The sequence below is a fragment of the Pseudophryne corroboree genome, chromosome 5 (genome assembly GCF_028390025.1).
Source record: "Pseudophryne corroboree isolate aPseCor3 chromosome 5, aPseCor3.hap2, whole genome shotgun sequence".
Taxonomy (NCBI): Eukaryota; Metazoa; Chordata; class Amphibia; order Anura; family Myobatrachidae; genus Pseudophryne; species Pseudophryne corroboree.
Genome location: NC_086448.1, coordinates 230455862 through 230471186, shown reverse-complemented (window position 1 = coordinate 230471186; position 15325 = coordinate 230455862). Strand labels below are relative to the sequence as shown.

Here is a 15325-nt window from a genome sequence, read left to right as displayed (position 1 = left end):
ACCCAAATACTGTAGTGCAAAGAACACCCTAACCTAAATAGTGCAAGGACACACTAACCTACATACTGTAGTGCACGGGACACCCTAACCCCATAGTTGTTTCTATAATGGGTGCAATGTGCACACACTGCACCCATTTATAATACTTACCTTTTCAGAATCCAGCGTCGGGCGCTGCTGTTGCTGTGAAAATTGCTGCCAAAATGGCCGCCGTGCATGCGCAGTAGCCAAATTGGTCTCCGGAACATGGCGTGCAACATGTTTCCGGAGATCTGCACTTGCGCAGTAGACTCTGGCACAATGCCGGAGACTACTGCGAGATACAGAGGAGGCGACCCACCCGGAGGTGCACACGGACCCCCTCCTCTGTTAAAATGCCTCTGCCTAACCCCCATGCTGTAGTGCAATGAACACCCTAACCAACATACTGACTGCAAGGAACACCCAAACCAAAATAGCGCAAGGAACACCCTAACCCCCATGCTGTAGTGCAATGAACACCCTAAGGAACACCCAAACCACTGCAAGGAACACCCAAACCAAAATAGCGCAAGGAACACCCTAACCCCCTAACCCCCATGCTGTAGTGCAATGAACACCCTAAGGAACACCCAAACCACTGCAAGGAACACCCAAACCAAAATAGCGCAAGGAACACCCTAACCCCCATGCTGTAGTGCAATGAACACCCTAACCAACATACTGACGGCAAGGAACACCCAAACCAAAATAGCGCAAGGAACACCCTAACCCACATACTGTAGTGTAAGGGCATCCTAACACACAACCCTCAAGGAATATTCTAAAAAACGTACTAAAAAACTACGTACTGTAGTGCAATGACATCCTAACCCACATACTGTAATTGCAAGGACATCCTATCCCACATACTCTAGTGCAAAGACATCTTAACCCACATACTGTAGTGCAAGGAACATCCTAACCCACGTACGGTAGTGCAAGGAACACCCTAACTCAGATAGTGTAATTAACACCTTAACCCACATACTGTAGTGCAAGGACATCCTAACCCACGTACTGTAGTGCAAGGAACACCCTAACTCAGATAGTGTAATTAACACCTTAACCCACATACTGTAGTGCAAGGACATCCTAACCCACATATTGTAGTGCAAGAAACATCCTAACCCACATACTGTAGTGCAAGGACATCCTAACCCACATATTGTAGTGCAAGAAACATCCTAACCCACATACTGTAGTGCAAGGAACACCCTAACTCAGATAGTGTAATTAACACCTTAACCCACATACTGTAGTGCAAGGACATCCTAACCCACATATTGTAGTGCAAGAAACATCCTAACCCACATACTGTAGTGCAAGGACATCCTAACCCACATACTCTAGTGCAAAGACATCTTAACCCACATACTGTACTATAGTGCAAGGAACACTCTAGCCCACATACTCTAGTGCAAGGACATCCTAAACCACATACTCTATTGCAAAGACACCTTAACCCACATACTTTAATGCAAGAAACACTCTAGCCCACATACTTTAGTGCAAGGAACACCCTAACCCACATAGCTCCTGGTGTTAGTAGAGAACAACATTTAGCACAATCACAGTTGCAGCTATTTTCACTTGCAACATCAATGTGCCTAGCGTAAATAGGACATGCTTGCACACAATAGTGGCAATTAACACTTGAAGGGTGGGACTTGCGTTTTTTTTAACTTTCGCATATAACCATTATTGTTAGAGGAGAAGACTTCAGGGACACATTAAACATTTGTGACTGTCTCTTGAAAACAACAAAATTAATTTTCAATATTTGTATTTTATAGATTATGTATGTTTAAGTAATTGAAGTAGAAATTGAACATTATGTTTGTTTTTGTAGGACTTAAAAGTGCATACAGACTACATGCCGCTCCTGAACTCTCTGGCTGTATTTGGATGGCAACTGACATGCGTCCTTTCAACTCCTATAGTAAGCACCAGTAGGTAGGTAGCAACTGCACTAACATGAATTTTCAGTGGTGTCAATTTCTATTTACTGGTAACAGGGTAGAAGACCAATACAAGCATTAAAGCTAAATGTGTGCACCATTCTGCCTTATTTCATACTTTTTATAGAAGTCAATTGTTATAGAACAACTACAAACTTTTAGCATTATTCCTTTATTAGACATCTTCTGTCTTTAACAGAGCGTGCCATTCAACAGCAAACAAAGTATACAGTGATTAGTTCTGAAAGATTGGGGTTTTGCAGTGGTTGCATTCTTCTATAGACAGGAATGTAGATCTGCCCAATTGGGTGCTATATTCACTACACATTTTGCTAAATGGGCCGAATTCACTAAGGATTGCTTATGCAATCCTTACTGCAGTTTCCTAATGTTTGGGAAACTGCGCACGCGCAGGACCCAATCTGCGCATGCACAGAAAGGGTCCTGCAATCGCATTGCAGGGATGTGAACTCCTCTGACTGACTGACAGCCAGAGGTGTTTGTGGGGAGGGGTGGGGGGGAGGGTGGGGGGGGGGGGGGCAGGCGGCGTTGAGGAAAATGGGGGCGTGTTAACTTCAGATAGGATAAAACATATGAGCTAAATTTGAGCAAAGCGAACAGGTTCAATCATGTTTTCAAGCTAGTTCAAACCGTTTTAAACTTGTTTAAGTTTAAATTGCTAAATTGTATAGTATTGTTAACATACAGTTCATATATCCATACAGTCAGAAAATTCAAACACAGTAATGTGTATACTGTAGGATAAAAACATTTAAAATGAAAATATAGCCATTGACCATAGCCATAGGAGTTCACCACTGCCTTAATGCCTCCATGTCATTCACACTGTGTGTTTGGAGAGGGGGGTCTGCTACGACTGACTGGCCACAGATTAGAAGCTGGCAGTGCTTCCTCATCACTACATGCAAAACACGGCACTGAGCAGCAACAGGATAGCACTTTTATACCATACAGTATGTGTGTAAGGACACAATACAGACCACAGTTTTGGAGTTTCATGTGAAACACCATAAAGATTCTAAAATGTATCACCGTTATGACCAAGGGTCTGATACATAGTTGGCCACATGGACCCCAATTAGCAATATAAATGTGTTCACTAAAAAGCTGCAAATGTGTACATACAGTATACAGAGCTAAAACTATTGCAATATTCATACGGACTGGGGCATGCACCTGGTTCATGTTAGGCACATACACTTCCTCCAAATGCTTTCAACCATTTACTTTGCTTCCTTCATTATTAGGAATCAATATGACTTAAACATTGGGGTAAATTTACTAAGGTGGGAGTTTTGTACAACTGGTGATGTTGCTTATAGCAACCAATCAGATTCTACTTAACATTTATCTAGCTGCTTCTAGAAGACAACAGATACAATCTGATTGGTTGCTATGGTCAAAATCACCAGTTCTACAAAACTCTCACCTTAGTAAATTTACCGTATTGCCTCTAATCCATCAGATACATCTCTCCATCTTGTTAACCTGCCCCCACTCACTCCCAAACAATGTAGGTATCACATATATGCTTCTGTGTGCCGGTCTACTCACAATTGTACACCCTTTCCTCCCTGTGCCGCCTCGCCAGATGCAAGCAGGCGGACGTGGCAGAAACACTCAATGTGCATGGTCACATATGCATGCGGCAGGTTATCTGGGCAGATGTTATGTAATTTACAGTACGCAAGCTGGCATAGGTTTCACTCTGCATCAGTCACTAAAGCCTGCACAAACAGAATGATTACTGAATAAAAATGGTGCGTTTTATTACAGTTCCAGATTTCTGTGACTCATTTGCTGTTGGTAGACAGAGGTCAAATTAAACTCATTTGTGAGTTGTCAGCTCGCAGGATCATCCGTAGGCTGCATGAGCACATGGTAAATTAAAGTCCATCGTCTGTAAGTGGAAAGAATAATTGTCAGGATATTTCTCATCATGATGATATTCTAAATGTGAAAAGGAACATTGACTTTGTTTTTGCTTAAGCAATATATTGTCTGCCTGCAGTACAGGCATCCGCACTGCGGCTGAAGTGTGATAGTGGAGTCTATATTGCACGTTTTCACTTTGCATGTGCTTTGGAGCATACAGTAGTATGGGAGATGCTAAGTGTGGCCATCTCAGCTTGCAATTGGGCTGTAACAGGGCACGCTCACATAGGCAATGGTCAGTGAGGGTGTGTTGCTGGAGAAGTGAGCTATGCAGAGTTGGATGTTATTGTAAATAAAAGCAGCCTTGCAATTGCAATCAGTGCTGTATAAGGCCCAATGTTTGGTACTTTGCACATGCACCGCCCCCATGTCTGCGACATCAGACGCAGATCGGCAGCAGACTGTCAGTGATTGACAGCCTGCTGCTGTTTGGGGGCGGGGAGGGGGTGGCAGAGGCATAGCGCCACAGTTGTGGAGGAGTGACGAGGCCAGGATCTCCACCGGATGACGGTTTCGTGGTCTCTTTTTTGGATTTTGCAGCCGACTTGTGCAACCCCACGAGTCACGCAGCCAGCCAGTGGTGTTGGAGATGATCCAGCTTGGATTACTAATGCATGCAGGTGGGGTGACGCCACTGCTGCATTACCTTATTAGTGCTATCACTGCTGTTACCATGTAAGGAGCAGTGATAGCCACTCCGTCCACTCCATCCATCTCAATCAGAACCACTGTACTAGGCATAATGGAGACTTCATACAAGAAAATGTAAGCATACTGTAGGTACTAAGCCTGACCTCCAAACTATTATGGTGGGGAACATCTGACCTATGGGATTCAGTATGATATCCTGACTGACGGCCGGCATCCTGATAGGGGGGAGACAAGACTGTTCCCCCCCTCTGCCCTAACCCTCCCTTTCCACAGCCGAACCCTAACCTCCCCCCCTTAATGTCTGACCTTAACCTTCCCCTAGTGGTGCCTAAACCTAACACCCCCCCCCCCCCCGCCCCCTTCCCCACAGCCTAGCCCTAAGCCTCCATCCTTAGTGCCCGAACCTAGCCTTCCATGGTGGTGCCTTATTATATTTCTCTGACGTCCTAGGTGGATGCTGGGACTCCGTAAGGACCATGGGGATTAGCAGCTCCGCAGGAGACTGGGCACAACTAAAGAAAGCTTTAGGACTACCTGGTGTGCACTGGCTCCTCCCACTAAGACCCTCCTCCAGACCTCAGTTAGATTCTTGTGCCCGGCTGAGCTGGATGCACACTAGGGGCTCTCCTGAGCTCCTAGAAAGAAAGTATATTTTAGGTTTTTTATTTTACAGTGAGATCTGCTGGCAACAGACTCACTGCAGCGAGGGACTAAGGGGAGAAGAAGCGAACCTACCTAGCTGGTGGTAGCTTGGGCTTCTTAGGCTACTGGACACCATTAGCTCCAGAGGGATCGACCGCATGGAACCGGCCATTGATGTTCGGTCCCGGAGCCGCGCCGCCGGCCCCCTTACAGAGCCAGAAGCAAGAAGTGTTCCGGAAAATCGGCGGCAGAAGACTTCAGTCTTCACCAAGGTAGCGCACAGCACTGCAGCTGTGCGCCATTGCTCCTCATGCACACCTCACACTCCGGTCACTGATGGGTGCAGGGCGCTGGGGGGGGGGGGGGGGGCGCCCTGAGCAGCAATATAAACACCTTGCCTGGCAAAATCATCACAATATATAGCCCCAGAGGCTATATATGTGATAAATACCCCTGCCAGAATCCATAAAAAAGCGGGAGAAAAGTCCGCAAAAAAGGGGCGGAGCTATCTCCCTCAGCACACTGGCGCCATTTTCTCTTCACAGTGCAGCTGGAAGACAGCTCCCCAGGCTCTCCCTTGTAGTTTTCAGGCTCAAAGGGTTAAAAAGAGAGGGGGGGCACTAAATTTAGGCGCAATATTGTTTATACAAGCAGCTATTGGGGGAAAAATCACTCAGTTATAGTGTTAATCCCTGCATTATATAGCGCTCTGGTGTGTGCTGGCATACTCTCTCTCTGTCTCCCCAAAGGACTTTGTGGGGTCCTGTCCTCAGTCAGAGCATTCCCTGTGTGTGTGCTGTGTGTCGGTACGGCTGTGTCGACATGTGGGATGAGGAAGGTTACGTGGAGGTGGAGCAGAGGCCGATAAATGGGATGTCGCCCCCTGTGGGGCCGACACCAGAGTGGATGGATAGGTGGAAGGTATTAACCGACAATGTCAACTCCTTACATAGAAGGCTGGATGACGTAAAACAGCTGTGGGACAGCCGGCTTCTCAGCCCGCGCCTGCCCAGGCGTCTCAAAGGCCATCAGGGGCTCAAAAAAGCGCCCGTTACCTCAGATGGCAGACACAGATGTCGACACGGAGTCTGACTCCAGTGTCGACGAGGTTGAGACATATACACAATCCACTAGGAACATCCGTTACATGATCTCGGCAATGAAAAATGTGTTACGCATTTCTGACATGAACCCAAGTACCACATAAAAGGGGTTTTATTTTTGGGGAGAAAAAGCAGCCAGTGTTTTGTTCCCCCATCAGATGAATGAATGAAGTGTGTAAAGTAGCGTGGGTTCCCCCGATAAGAAACTGGTAATTTCTAAAAAGTTACTGATGGCGTACCCTTTCCCGCCAGAGGATAGGTCACGTTGGAAGATATCCCTTAGGGTGGATAAGGCGCTCATACGTTTGTCAAAAAAGGTGGCACTGCCGTCTTAGGATACGGCCACCTTGAAGGAGCCTGCTGATAAAAAGCAGGAGGCTATCCTGAAGTCTGTATATACACACTCAGGTTATATACTGAGACCTGCAATTGCCTCAGCATAAATAGTGCTGCTGCAGCGTGGTCTGATACCCAGTCAGATAATATTAATACTCTAAGACAGGGATAATAGTTTGCTAACATAGAGCATATTAAAGACGTCGTCTTAGATATAAAGGCTGCACAGAGGGATATTTGCCGGCTGGCATCCAGAATTAATGCAATGTCCATTCTGCCAGGAGGGTATTAGAAACCCGGCAGTGGACAGGTGATGCTGCCTATAAAAGGCACATGGAGATTCTGCCTTATAAGGGTGAGGAATTGTTTGGGGATGGTCTCTGGGACCTCGTATCCACAGCAACAGCTGGGAAGAAATTTTTTTACCTCAGGTTTCCTCACAGCCTAAGAAAGCACTGTATTTTCAGGTACAGTCCTTTCGGCTTCAGAAAAGCAAGCGGGTCAAAGGCGCTTCCTTTCTGCACAGAGACAAGGGAAGAAGGAAAAAGCTGCACCAGCAGCCAGTTCCCAGGATCAAAAATCTTCCCCCGCTTCCTCTGAGTCCACCGCATGACGTTGGGGCTCCACAGGTGGAGACAGGTGCGGTAGGGGCGCGTCTCGGGAACTTCAGGGACCAGTGGGCTTGCCCACAGGTGGATCCCTAGGTTCTGCAAATAGTATCACAGGGATACAGGCTGGAGTTCGAGGCGACTCCCCCTCGCCGTTACCTCACATCAGCCTTGCCTGCTGCCCCTCGGAGAAAGGTAGTACTGGCGGCAATTCACAAGCTGTACTTCCAGCAGGTGAAATCAAGGTACCCCTCCTTCAACAAGGCCGGGGTTACTATTCCAAAATGTTGTGGTACCGAAACCAGACGGTTCGGTGAGACCCATTCTAAAATTGAAAGCCTTGAACACTTATATATGAAGGTTGAAGTTCAAAATGGAATCGCTCAGGGCGATTATTGCAAGCCTGGAGAATTTCATGGTATCACTGGACATCAAGGATGCTTACCTGCATGTCCCTATTTACCCTCTTCACCAGGCGTACCTCAAAATTGTGGTACAGGATTGTCATTACCAATTCCAGACGTTCCCGTTGGTCTGTCCCCGGCACCGAGGTATTTACCAAGGTAATGGCCGAAATAATTATCCCGTACTTGGACGATCTCCTTATAAAGGCGAGGTCCAGGGAGCAGTTGTTCGGCGGAGTAGCACTATCTCGGGAAGTGCTACAACAGCAAGAAACTTCCAAGGCTATGGAAAAGTCAGGAGACTTCCCTACACATAAATATTCTGGAACTAAGGGCCATTTACAATACCCTAAGTCAGGCTAGACCCCTGCTTCAACACCGGCCGGTGCTGATCCAGTCAGACAACATCACGGCGGTCGCTCATGTAAACCGACAGGGCGGCACAAGAAGCAGGATGGCGATGGCAGAAGCCACAAGGATTCTCCGATGGGCGGAAAATCATGTGTTACCACTGTCAGCAGTGTTCATTCCCGGAGTGGACAACTGAGAAGCAGACTTTTTCAGAAGACACGACCTCCACCCGGGAGAGTGGAGACTTCATCCAGAAGTTTTCCAAATGATTGTACACCGTTGGGAAAGGCCACAGGTGGACATGATGGCGTCCCGCCTCAACAAAAAGCTACAAAGATATTGCGCCAGGTCAAGGGACCCTCAGGCGATAGCTGTGGACGCTCTGGTAACACCGTGGGTGTACCAGTCGGTGTATGTGTTCCCTTCTCTGCCTCTCTTACCCAGGGTAATGAGAATAATAAGAAGGAGAGGAGTAAGAACTATACTCATTGTTCCGGGTTGGCCAAGAAGAGCTTGGTAACCAGAACTCCAAGAAATGATCTCAGAGGACCCATGGCCTCTGCCGCTCAGACAGGACCTGCTGCAGCAGGGGGCCTGTCTGTTCCAAGACGTACCGCGGCTGCGTTTGACGGCATGGCGGTTGAACGCCGGATCCTGAAGGAAAAGGGCATTCCGGAGGAAGTTATCCCTACGCTATTTAAAGCTAGGAAAGAAGTGAACGCAAACCATTATCACCGCATATGGTGGAAATATGTTGCGTGCTGTGAGGCCAGGAAGGCCCCAAAGGAGAAATTTCAGCTAGGTCGATTTCTGCACTTCCTACAGTCAGAGGTGACTATGGGCCTAAAATTGGGTTCCATGAAGGTCCAGATTTCGGCTCTATCGATTTTCTTCCAAAATAGAACTGGCTTCACTGCCTGAAGTTCGTACTTTTGTTAAGGGAGTGCTGCATAGTCAGCCCCCGTTTGTGCCTCAAGTGGCACCGTGGGATCTCAACGTGGTGTTGGATTTCCTGAAGTCGCATTGGGTTGAGCCACTTAAATCCGTGGAGCTACAATACCTCACGTGGAAAGTGGTCATGCTGTGGGCCGTGGCGTCGGCCAGGCGTGTATCAGAATTGGCGGCTTTGTCATACAAAAGCCCTTATCTGTATTTTATATGGATAAGGCGGAATTGAGGACTCGTTCCCAATTCCTTCCTAAGGTGGTATTAGTTTTTCATGTGAACCAACCTATTGTGGTGCCTGCGGCTACTTGGGACTTGGAGGATTCCAAGTTACTGGACGTAGTCAGGGCCCTGAAAAGTATATGTTTTCAGGACGACTGGAGTCAGGAAAACTGACTCGCTATTTATCCTGTATGCACCCAACAAGCTGGGTGCTCCTGCTTCTAAGCAGACTATTGCTCGCTGGATCTGTAGCATGATTCAACTTGCACATGCTGCGGCTGGACTGCCGCACCCTAAATCTGTAAAAGCCCATTCCACGAGGAAAGTGGGCTCTTCTTGGGCGGCTCCCCGAGGGGTCTCGGCTTTACAACTTTGCCGAGCTGTTACTTGGTCGGGTTCAAACATTTTTGCAACAGTCTACAAGTTTGATACCCTGGCTGAGGAGGACCTAGAGTTTGCTCATTCGGTGCTGCAGAGTCATCCGCACTCTCCCGCCCGTTTGGGAGCTTTGGTATAATCCCCATGGTCCTTACGGAGTCCCAGCATCCACTTAGGACGTCAGAGAAAATAAGATTTTACTCACCGGTAAATCTATTTCTCGTAGTCCGTAGTGGATGCTGGGCGCCCATCCCAAGTGCGGATTGTCTGCAATACTTGTTTATAGTTATTGCCTAACTAAAGGGTTATTGTTGAGCCATCTGTTGAGAGGCTCAGTTATATTTCATACTGTTAACTGGGTATAGTATCACGAGTTATACGGTGTGATTGGTGTGGCTGGTATGAGTCTTACCCGGGATTCAAAATCCTTCCTATTTGTGTCAGCTCTTCCGGGCACAGTATCCTAACTGAGGCCTGGAGGAGGGTCTTAGTGGGAGGAGCCAGTGCACACCAGGTAGTCCTAAAGCTTTCTTTAGTTGTGCCCAGTCTCCTGCGGAGCCGCTAATCCCCATGGTCCTTACGGAGTCCCAGCATCCACTACGGACTACGAGAAATAGATTTACCGGTGAGTAAAATCTTATTTTAACATATTTTTATTTTTACCCTTTATACTGTAAGCAGCCTATACAATGTTTCCTGATATAATATTAACAGGCCAGACATCTACATTGAAATGTTACTACCACATACTGTATTGTAGCCACTCCTAAGCCTTTAGCCCTGCATGTACAGTGAGAAGCTCCTGGTCATGAATAGAAATTTGCATTTTATTAACATCAGAGCAGAATACGGAGTTCCCAGTAGCAGTTTCTTATTGTGGAACTGCAGATTTGCTATAGCCCACTGGGTACAAATAATGAAAGAAAATGTGGCATGAAATTGGAATGAGTTTGTATTATTCCAAAATAATAATTGAAACATTTCTTTAACTATTTTGTCATCTGGCACCTATGGACCATATAATAATAAATGTATGAAAATATTAATACAAATATAAGTTTGGATTTGCAATTAAACGTCTTATTTAAGTATTCATTTTAATTAGATTTAATTAGTGACATTCTAGCCTAGGTCCAAGTGATATCTATCAATGTCTCAAGCTTTAGCAATGTCGGATCCTCATGGATATTGGTCCTGCCCAGTAAATGGCTACCTCCATTGTATATAGTAGGCATAGTGTAATATTAAATATTATACTTTAACCGATATAAGCAGTTCTTATAATTACCGATATAAGCAGTTCTTATAATTACCGATATAAGCATTTCTTATAATTACCGATATAAGTAGTTCTTATAATTACCGATATAAGTAGTTCTTATAATTACCGATATAAGCATTTCTTATAATTACCGATATAAGCAGTTCTTATAATTTTGCATACGATATCTTCAGTGGCATCATCAGTTGTATATTTATAAAACTTGCAACAAATACAGTTTTTACATTTAAAAAAATAAGAAAAGCTACGCTAATGAGAATATAGCAGAGAATACAAGTAAATAAACTCTACAAATAACCATTTTAGACCATTTGTTTAGTTTTAGCAATTAATCTTTATACTAAATGTGGTTGGACTGTGCTAGATTGATATTTCCTGTTATAGCATTGCATCAAGATCTCACTTTATATGATCTGTTTGTTTTTGACATGTGAGAGGTGATCTAAAAATTACAATTTCAGAGCAGGAAATAAGATGATACTTTTTCCGTCAAGTTCCATTTATATTTTTGAGTAATACTTGACATGGCAGTCGGAGAAATGGGTTATGCTTATCAAGGAATTTTTCTTTTCAGGGTAACTTGTTACTTAATGGCATTTTGGATGTAAAAAGATAGGCAGTCCTATATTTATACAAACACTTTAGAAATAAATTGCGTTTCTCTTGTGTCCTTGTGGTAAATTTCTTGAATCTTGGTCATTCCATTTTAACGTAGAATCAATCTCATATAAATGGAAATTCAGGGTGCAATGGCAAATGGTTGTTAGGTTTTGTGACTTCAGCATAGTGGAGGCTGATAACATGCCTTATCATGAATCTCTTTCCCAGGGATGGTAATGTCACTACGAAGCAGATCGTGTTCCTGCAGAGGCCAGCACTGCCCCATAAGTTGAAGAAGAAAGAGCCAAAGGTAAGTTTCTTTACTCTCCTTCATTACTTAGAGACAATATATCCCTTACAGGACCTAGATTACATTGACGTTAAACGACAAAGAGGAATTTCATGATCATATATGGCAGGCCTGGGCAATCTGTGGTTATTTAGGTTTTATACATTGCCAGACAGATGATAGCTGATCCACAGAAGAGTATCATTGGTTTTATTCAAATAGAGCTGCAAGTTGTCTGCAGCGTTATACTGGGATTAAATAGAGTTGTACATCAATACATAGGGTAATTATAACAAAACCATATAACCAAACGCAGGGTGGAAAGAATTGGGAAAGTGAGGAGAAGGGTAGAGCAACTCATTATGTCATGCCTCCCAAATGTCTTGATTTTGGTGGGACAGTTCCGCTTTTCGTGCACTGTCTCGCCGTTCCACCTGCGGGCCACAGTATCCTGCGATGGGGGGAGAGTTGGGAAGCCCGCTCTCACCCACTGCCTTGCTTAGCAGAACGAACAGTGATTAGCTGCAGTGCAAATATACACAGCGTCTATTCATGGGAGAGAGGACTGGGAGCACGCCCAGCAGCAGAGGCGTCACCAGGTGTGGGTACACCCGGTGCGCACTCTGCATTACTACAACCCCCCCCTTCACACACTCACCCCGCCGGAGCCGCGCCCAGACGAAAAGGGGGCATGGCCTAATTAAAAGGGCCGTGGCCTCGCGGGTCTCTTCTTCACTCAGGGGGGTGTATCCAGATTCCTTGGAAATGCTGGCTGCCCCCAGAGACTAGGCAACATGCAGTGCCGGCTCCTTTTCTGTGACAGGAGCCGAGTGCTGCAGAGGATTATCACACTGCAACACTCGGCTCCTGTCACTGCAGAGGAGCCAGCACTTGGTGTCACCCCTTCCGTGGGTGATACCTGGGTGCGGCCCGCACCCGCCTTCTGACACCACTGCCCAGCAGCAATCAGTTGTGAAGGAACTAGTTTTATATACCATTGCATATGCTCTTTTAAGCACCTTTTTTAATTAATTTAACTGCATTTTATTTATTTTTTTCCTATACATTTAAGCTGCAAAACCTAAAACCATTAAAGGGGTATTAGCAATCATGGAACTGCCATGATTATTAACACTCTGTTTCGCGGTGGACATTTACATTTTTAATGAAAATATACCCCCTCTGTACATAGGGAAAACTGCAGGGACAGCGGTAGCGATAACCAATGTCTCCAGCATTTTGAAGGAGCTTTTCATGTTTGTGAAAAACTTCCCTGGGGGATTCCGACACTGCACATGCAAACGGTGTCAGTTTTTGGGGGATCGTGGCCATTGGCGGGGGATCAGGAGACTCTGCTGCTGCTATGCCTCCATAGGCAATGAACTAGAAACTTGAAAAATGTAGGTAAAACATTGACGATTAAGGCATAACAGACTGCATTGAAATGACTTGTCTGCTGCGTTTATTCTTTATTTACAGTTTCTTATATAGCGCAGCATATTTGATTGCGCTTTACAATTGGAAACAACAGTGATAAGACAAACTGGGTAATAACAGACAGACATAGAGGTAGGAAGGCCCTGCTCGCAAGCTTACAATCTATAGGGAATTAGTAAGGATACACATGGATAGGCACTATCTATTGCATAGCGGACCCACCAGATAGCAAAGACAGTCCTGATGGGATTAGATATGAATGCTTCTGAAGGTCATGTGGGCAGTTCAGGAATTTGATGGGCTTGCCTGAAGAGGTGAGTTTTCAGGGAACGCTTGAAAGTTTGGAGGCTTGTGGAGAGTCCTATTGTGTGTGGGAGGGCATTCCATAGGGTAGGTGCTGCCCAAAGAAAGTCCTGCAATTGTGAATGGCAGTGAGTAATCCGTACAGATGAGAGACGCAGATCTTGTGCAGAGCGGAGCGGTCGAGTTGGGAGATATTTTGAGATATGCGAAGAGATATATGTTGGTGTAGTTTGGTTAATAACTTTATATGTGAGTAGAAGTATTTTAAATTGAATACAGTAGAATATGGGCAAACAATGGAGGAACTCACAGAGTGGTTCCGCAGATGATGAACGTCTTGCTAGGAAGATTAGCCTCACAGCTGCATTCAAAATGGTTTGTGGCGGTGAGAGTCTTCTTGGTAAGACCAGTAAGGAGACTATTGCAGTAATCAATGCGGGAGATAATGAGAGCATGGATTAGAGATTTTGCAGTGTCTTATGTAAGATACGGTCTTCTTTTGGATATGTTTTTTAGATGTATGAAATATGATTAAGAGACAGATTGAATGTGGCACAAATGACAGTTCAGAGTCAAGCATGACACCTAGGCAGCGAGCTTGTGGGGTTGGGTAGATTATCGAGTTGTAAACAGTTATGGAGATATAAGGTTGGTAACTGCTCTTGGCTGGCGGTAATATAATTAAAAAACCACTAGTGATGTCTGGCGCTATTGTATATATATATATATACATACATATACATATATAAATATGTGTAATTGCGAATGGGTGCCTATATACACAGTCAAACCCACTCCGCACAGGTATCAGGGAATTAATCCAATACTCTCATACCTCACAAGATCTATCCAGCAGCAACAAAGGTGAAATGGCCTGTGGATATGGCCAACACAATCCACCCGATTTTTAAAAAACCGGGTGTGAACATATTACAGTTGTTAATGAATTATATATGTAGTTATATTATTAGTAATGTTTTAGTCTTATTTTTATGTATATGCGCATATTACAGTTGTTAATGAATTATATATGTTCATATTTGATCAATTTTATAGATAATAAAATCATCTTGTAATTATAATCTTATTTGAGATTATTCAAGCCTTGTTGCCTCTAATTGAGTCTGAATAGCGCAAGGGTTTTTTTTTGTTTGTTTTGGTAATATAATTAATTCTGTTTTGGAAATGTTGAGTTTGAGGTGGCAAAATTACATCCAAGATGAAATGGCAAAGAGGCAGTTAGTGACACGGACCAGTACAGTTGGTGACAAATCTAGGGAGGATAGGTAGATTTGAGTATCATCAGTGTACAAATGATACTGAAATCCAAAGGAGCTGATTAGTTTACCAAGAGAGGAGGTATACTGTAGATTGAGTAAAGCGGAATGCCTGAGACTGAGCCTTGCGGCGACACTCCAACTGAGAGAGGTAGTGAAGAGGTGATGGAATCAGAGAAGCAAACACTGACAGAGCGATTAGATAGGTAGGATGAGAACCAAGAAAGTTCTGAAGATGGTGTACGCTAACGTGGCCAAACTCTGAAAAGCTTCTCTTTTTAGGGTTTAGTACATAGGGGTCAGATCCTAGCCCCATTGATAATACTGGGGACTGTGATCTGTAGTGCTAATTAGCATTCTGCAGGAGATTTCTGTGAAGTCTCCTGCATAATACTTTTAGTACATAGCCGCAAACCATAAACTTTTCATTGGGGAGCTTAAAACATAATATAAAAGAAGCAAGCAAAAATACATAAAAATAAGCATAATACAGAAAATACAGTAATAAAAACTGAACCAAAATACATGAACATATGATAAAGTAGAGAAACAAACAGAAGGG

The 15325-nt window shown here is 44.6% G+C and overlaps 1 protein-coding gene across 2 annotated transcripts in view; it reads left to right on the top strand.

The window, feature by feature from the left end:
- Positions 1-15325, top strand: part of RFTN1 (raftlin, lipid raft linker 1) — a 612999-nt gene that overhangs the window by 588414 nt on the left and 9260 nt on the right. For both annotated transcript variants that reach the window (XM_063922166.1, XM_063922167.1), the window contains exons 8-9: positions 1871-1974; positions 11686-11767. In XM_063922166.1, the coding sequence (XP_063778236.1) occupies positions 1871-1974; positions 11686-11767 (186 nt within the window). The remainder of the gene's footprint in view (positions 1-1870; positions 1975-11685; positions 11768-15325) is intronic.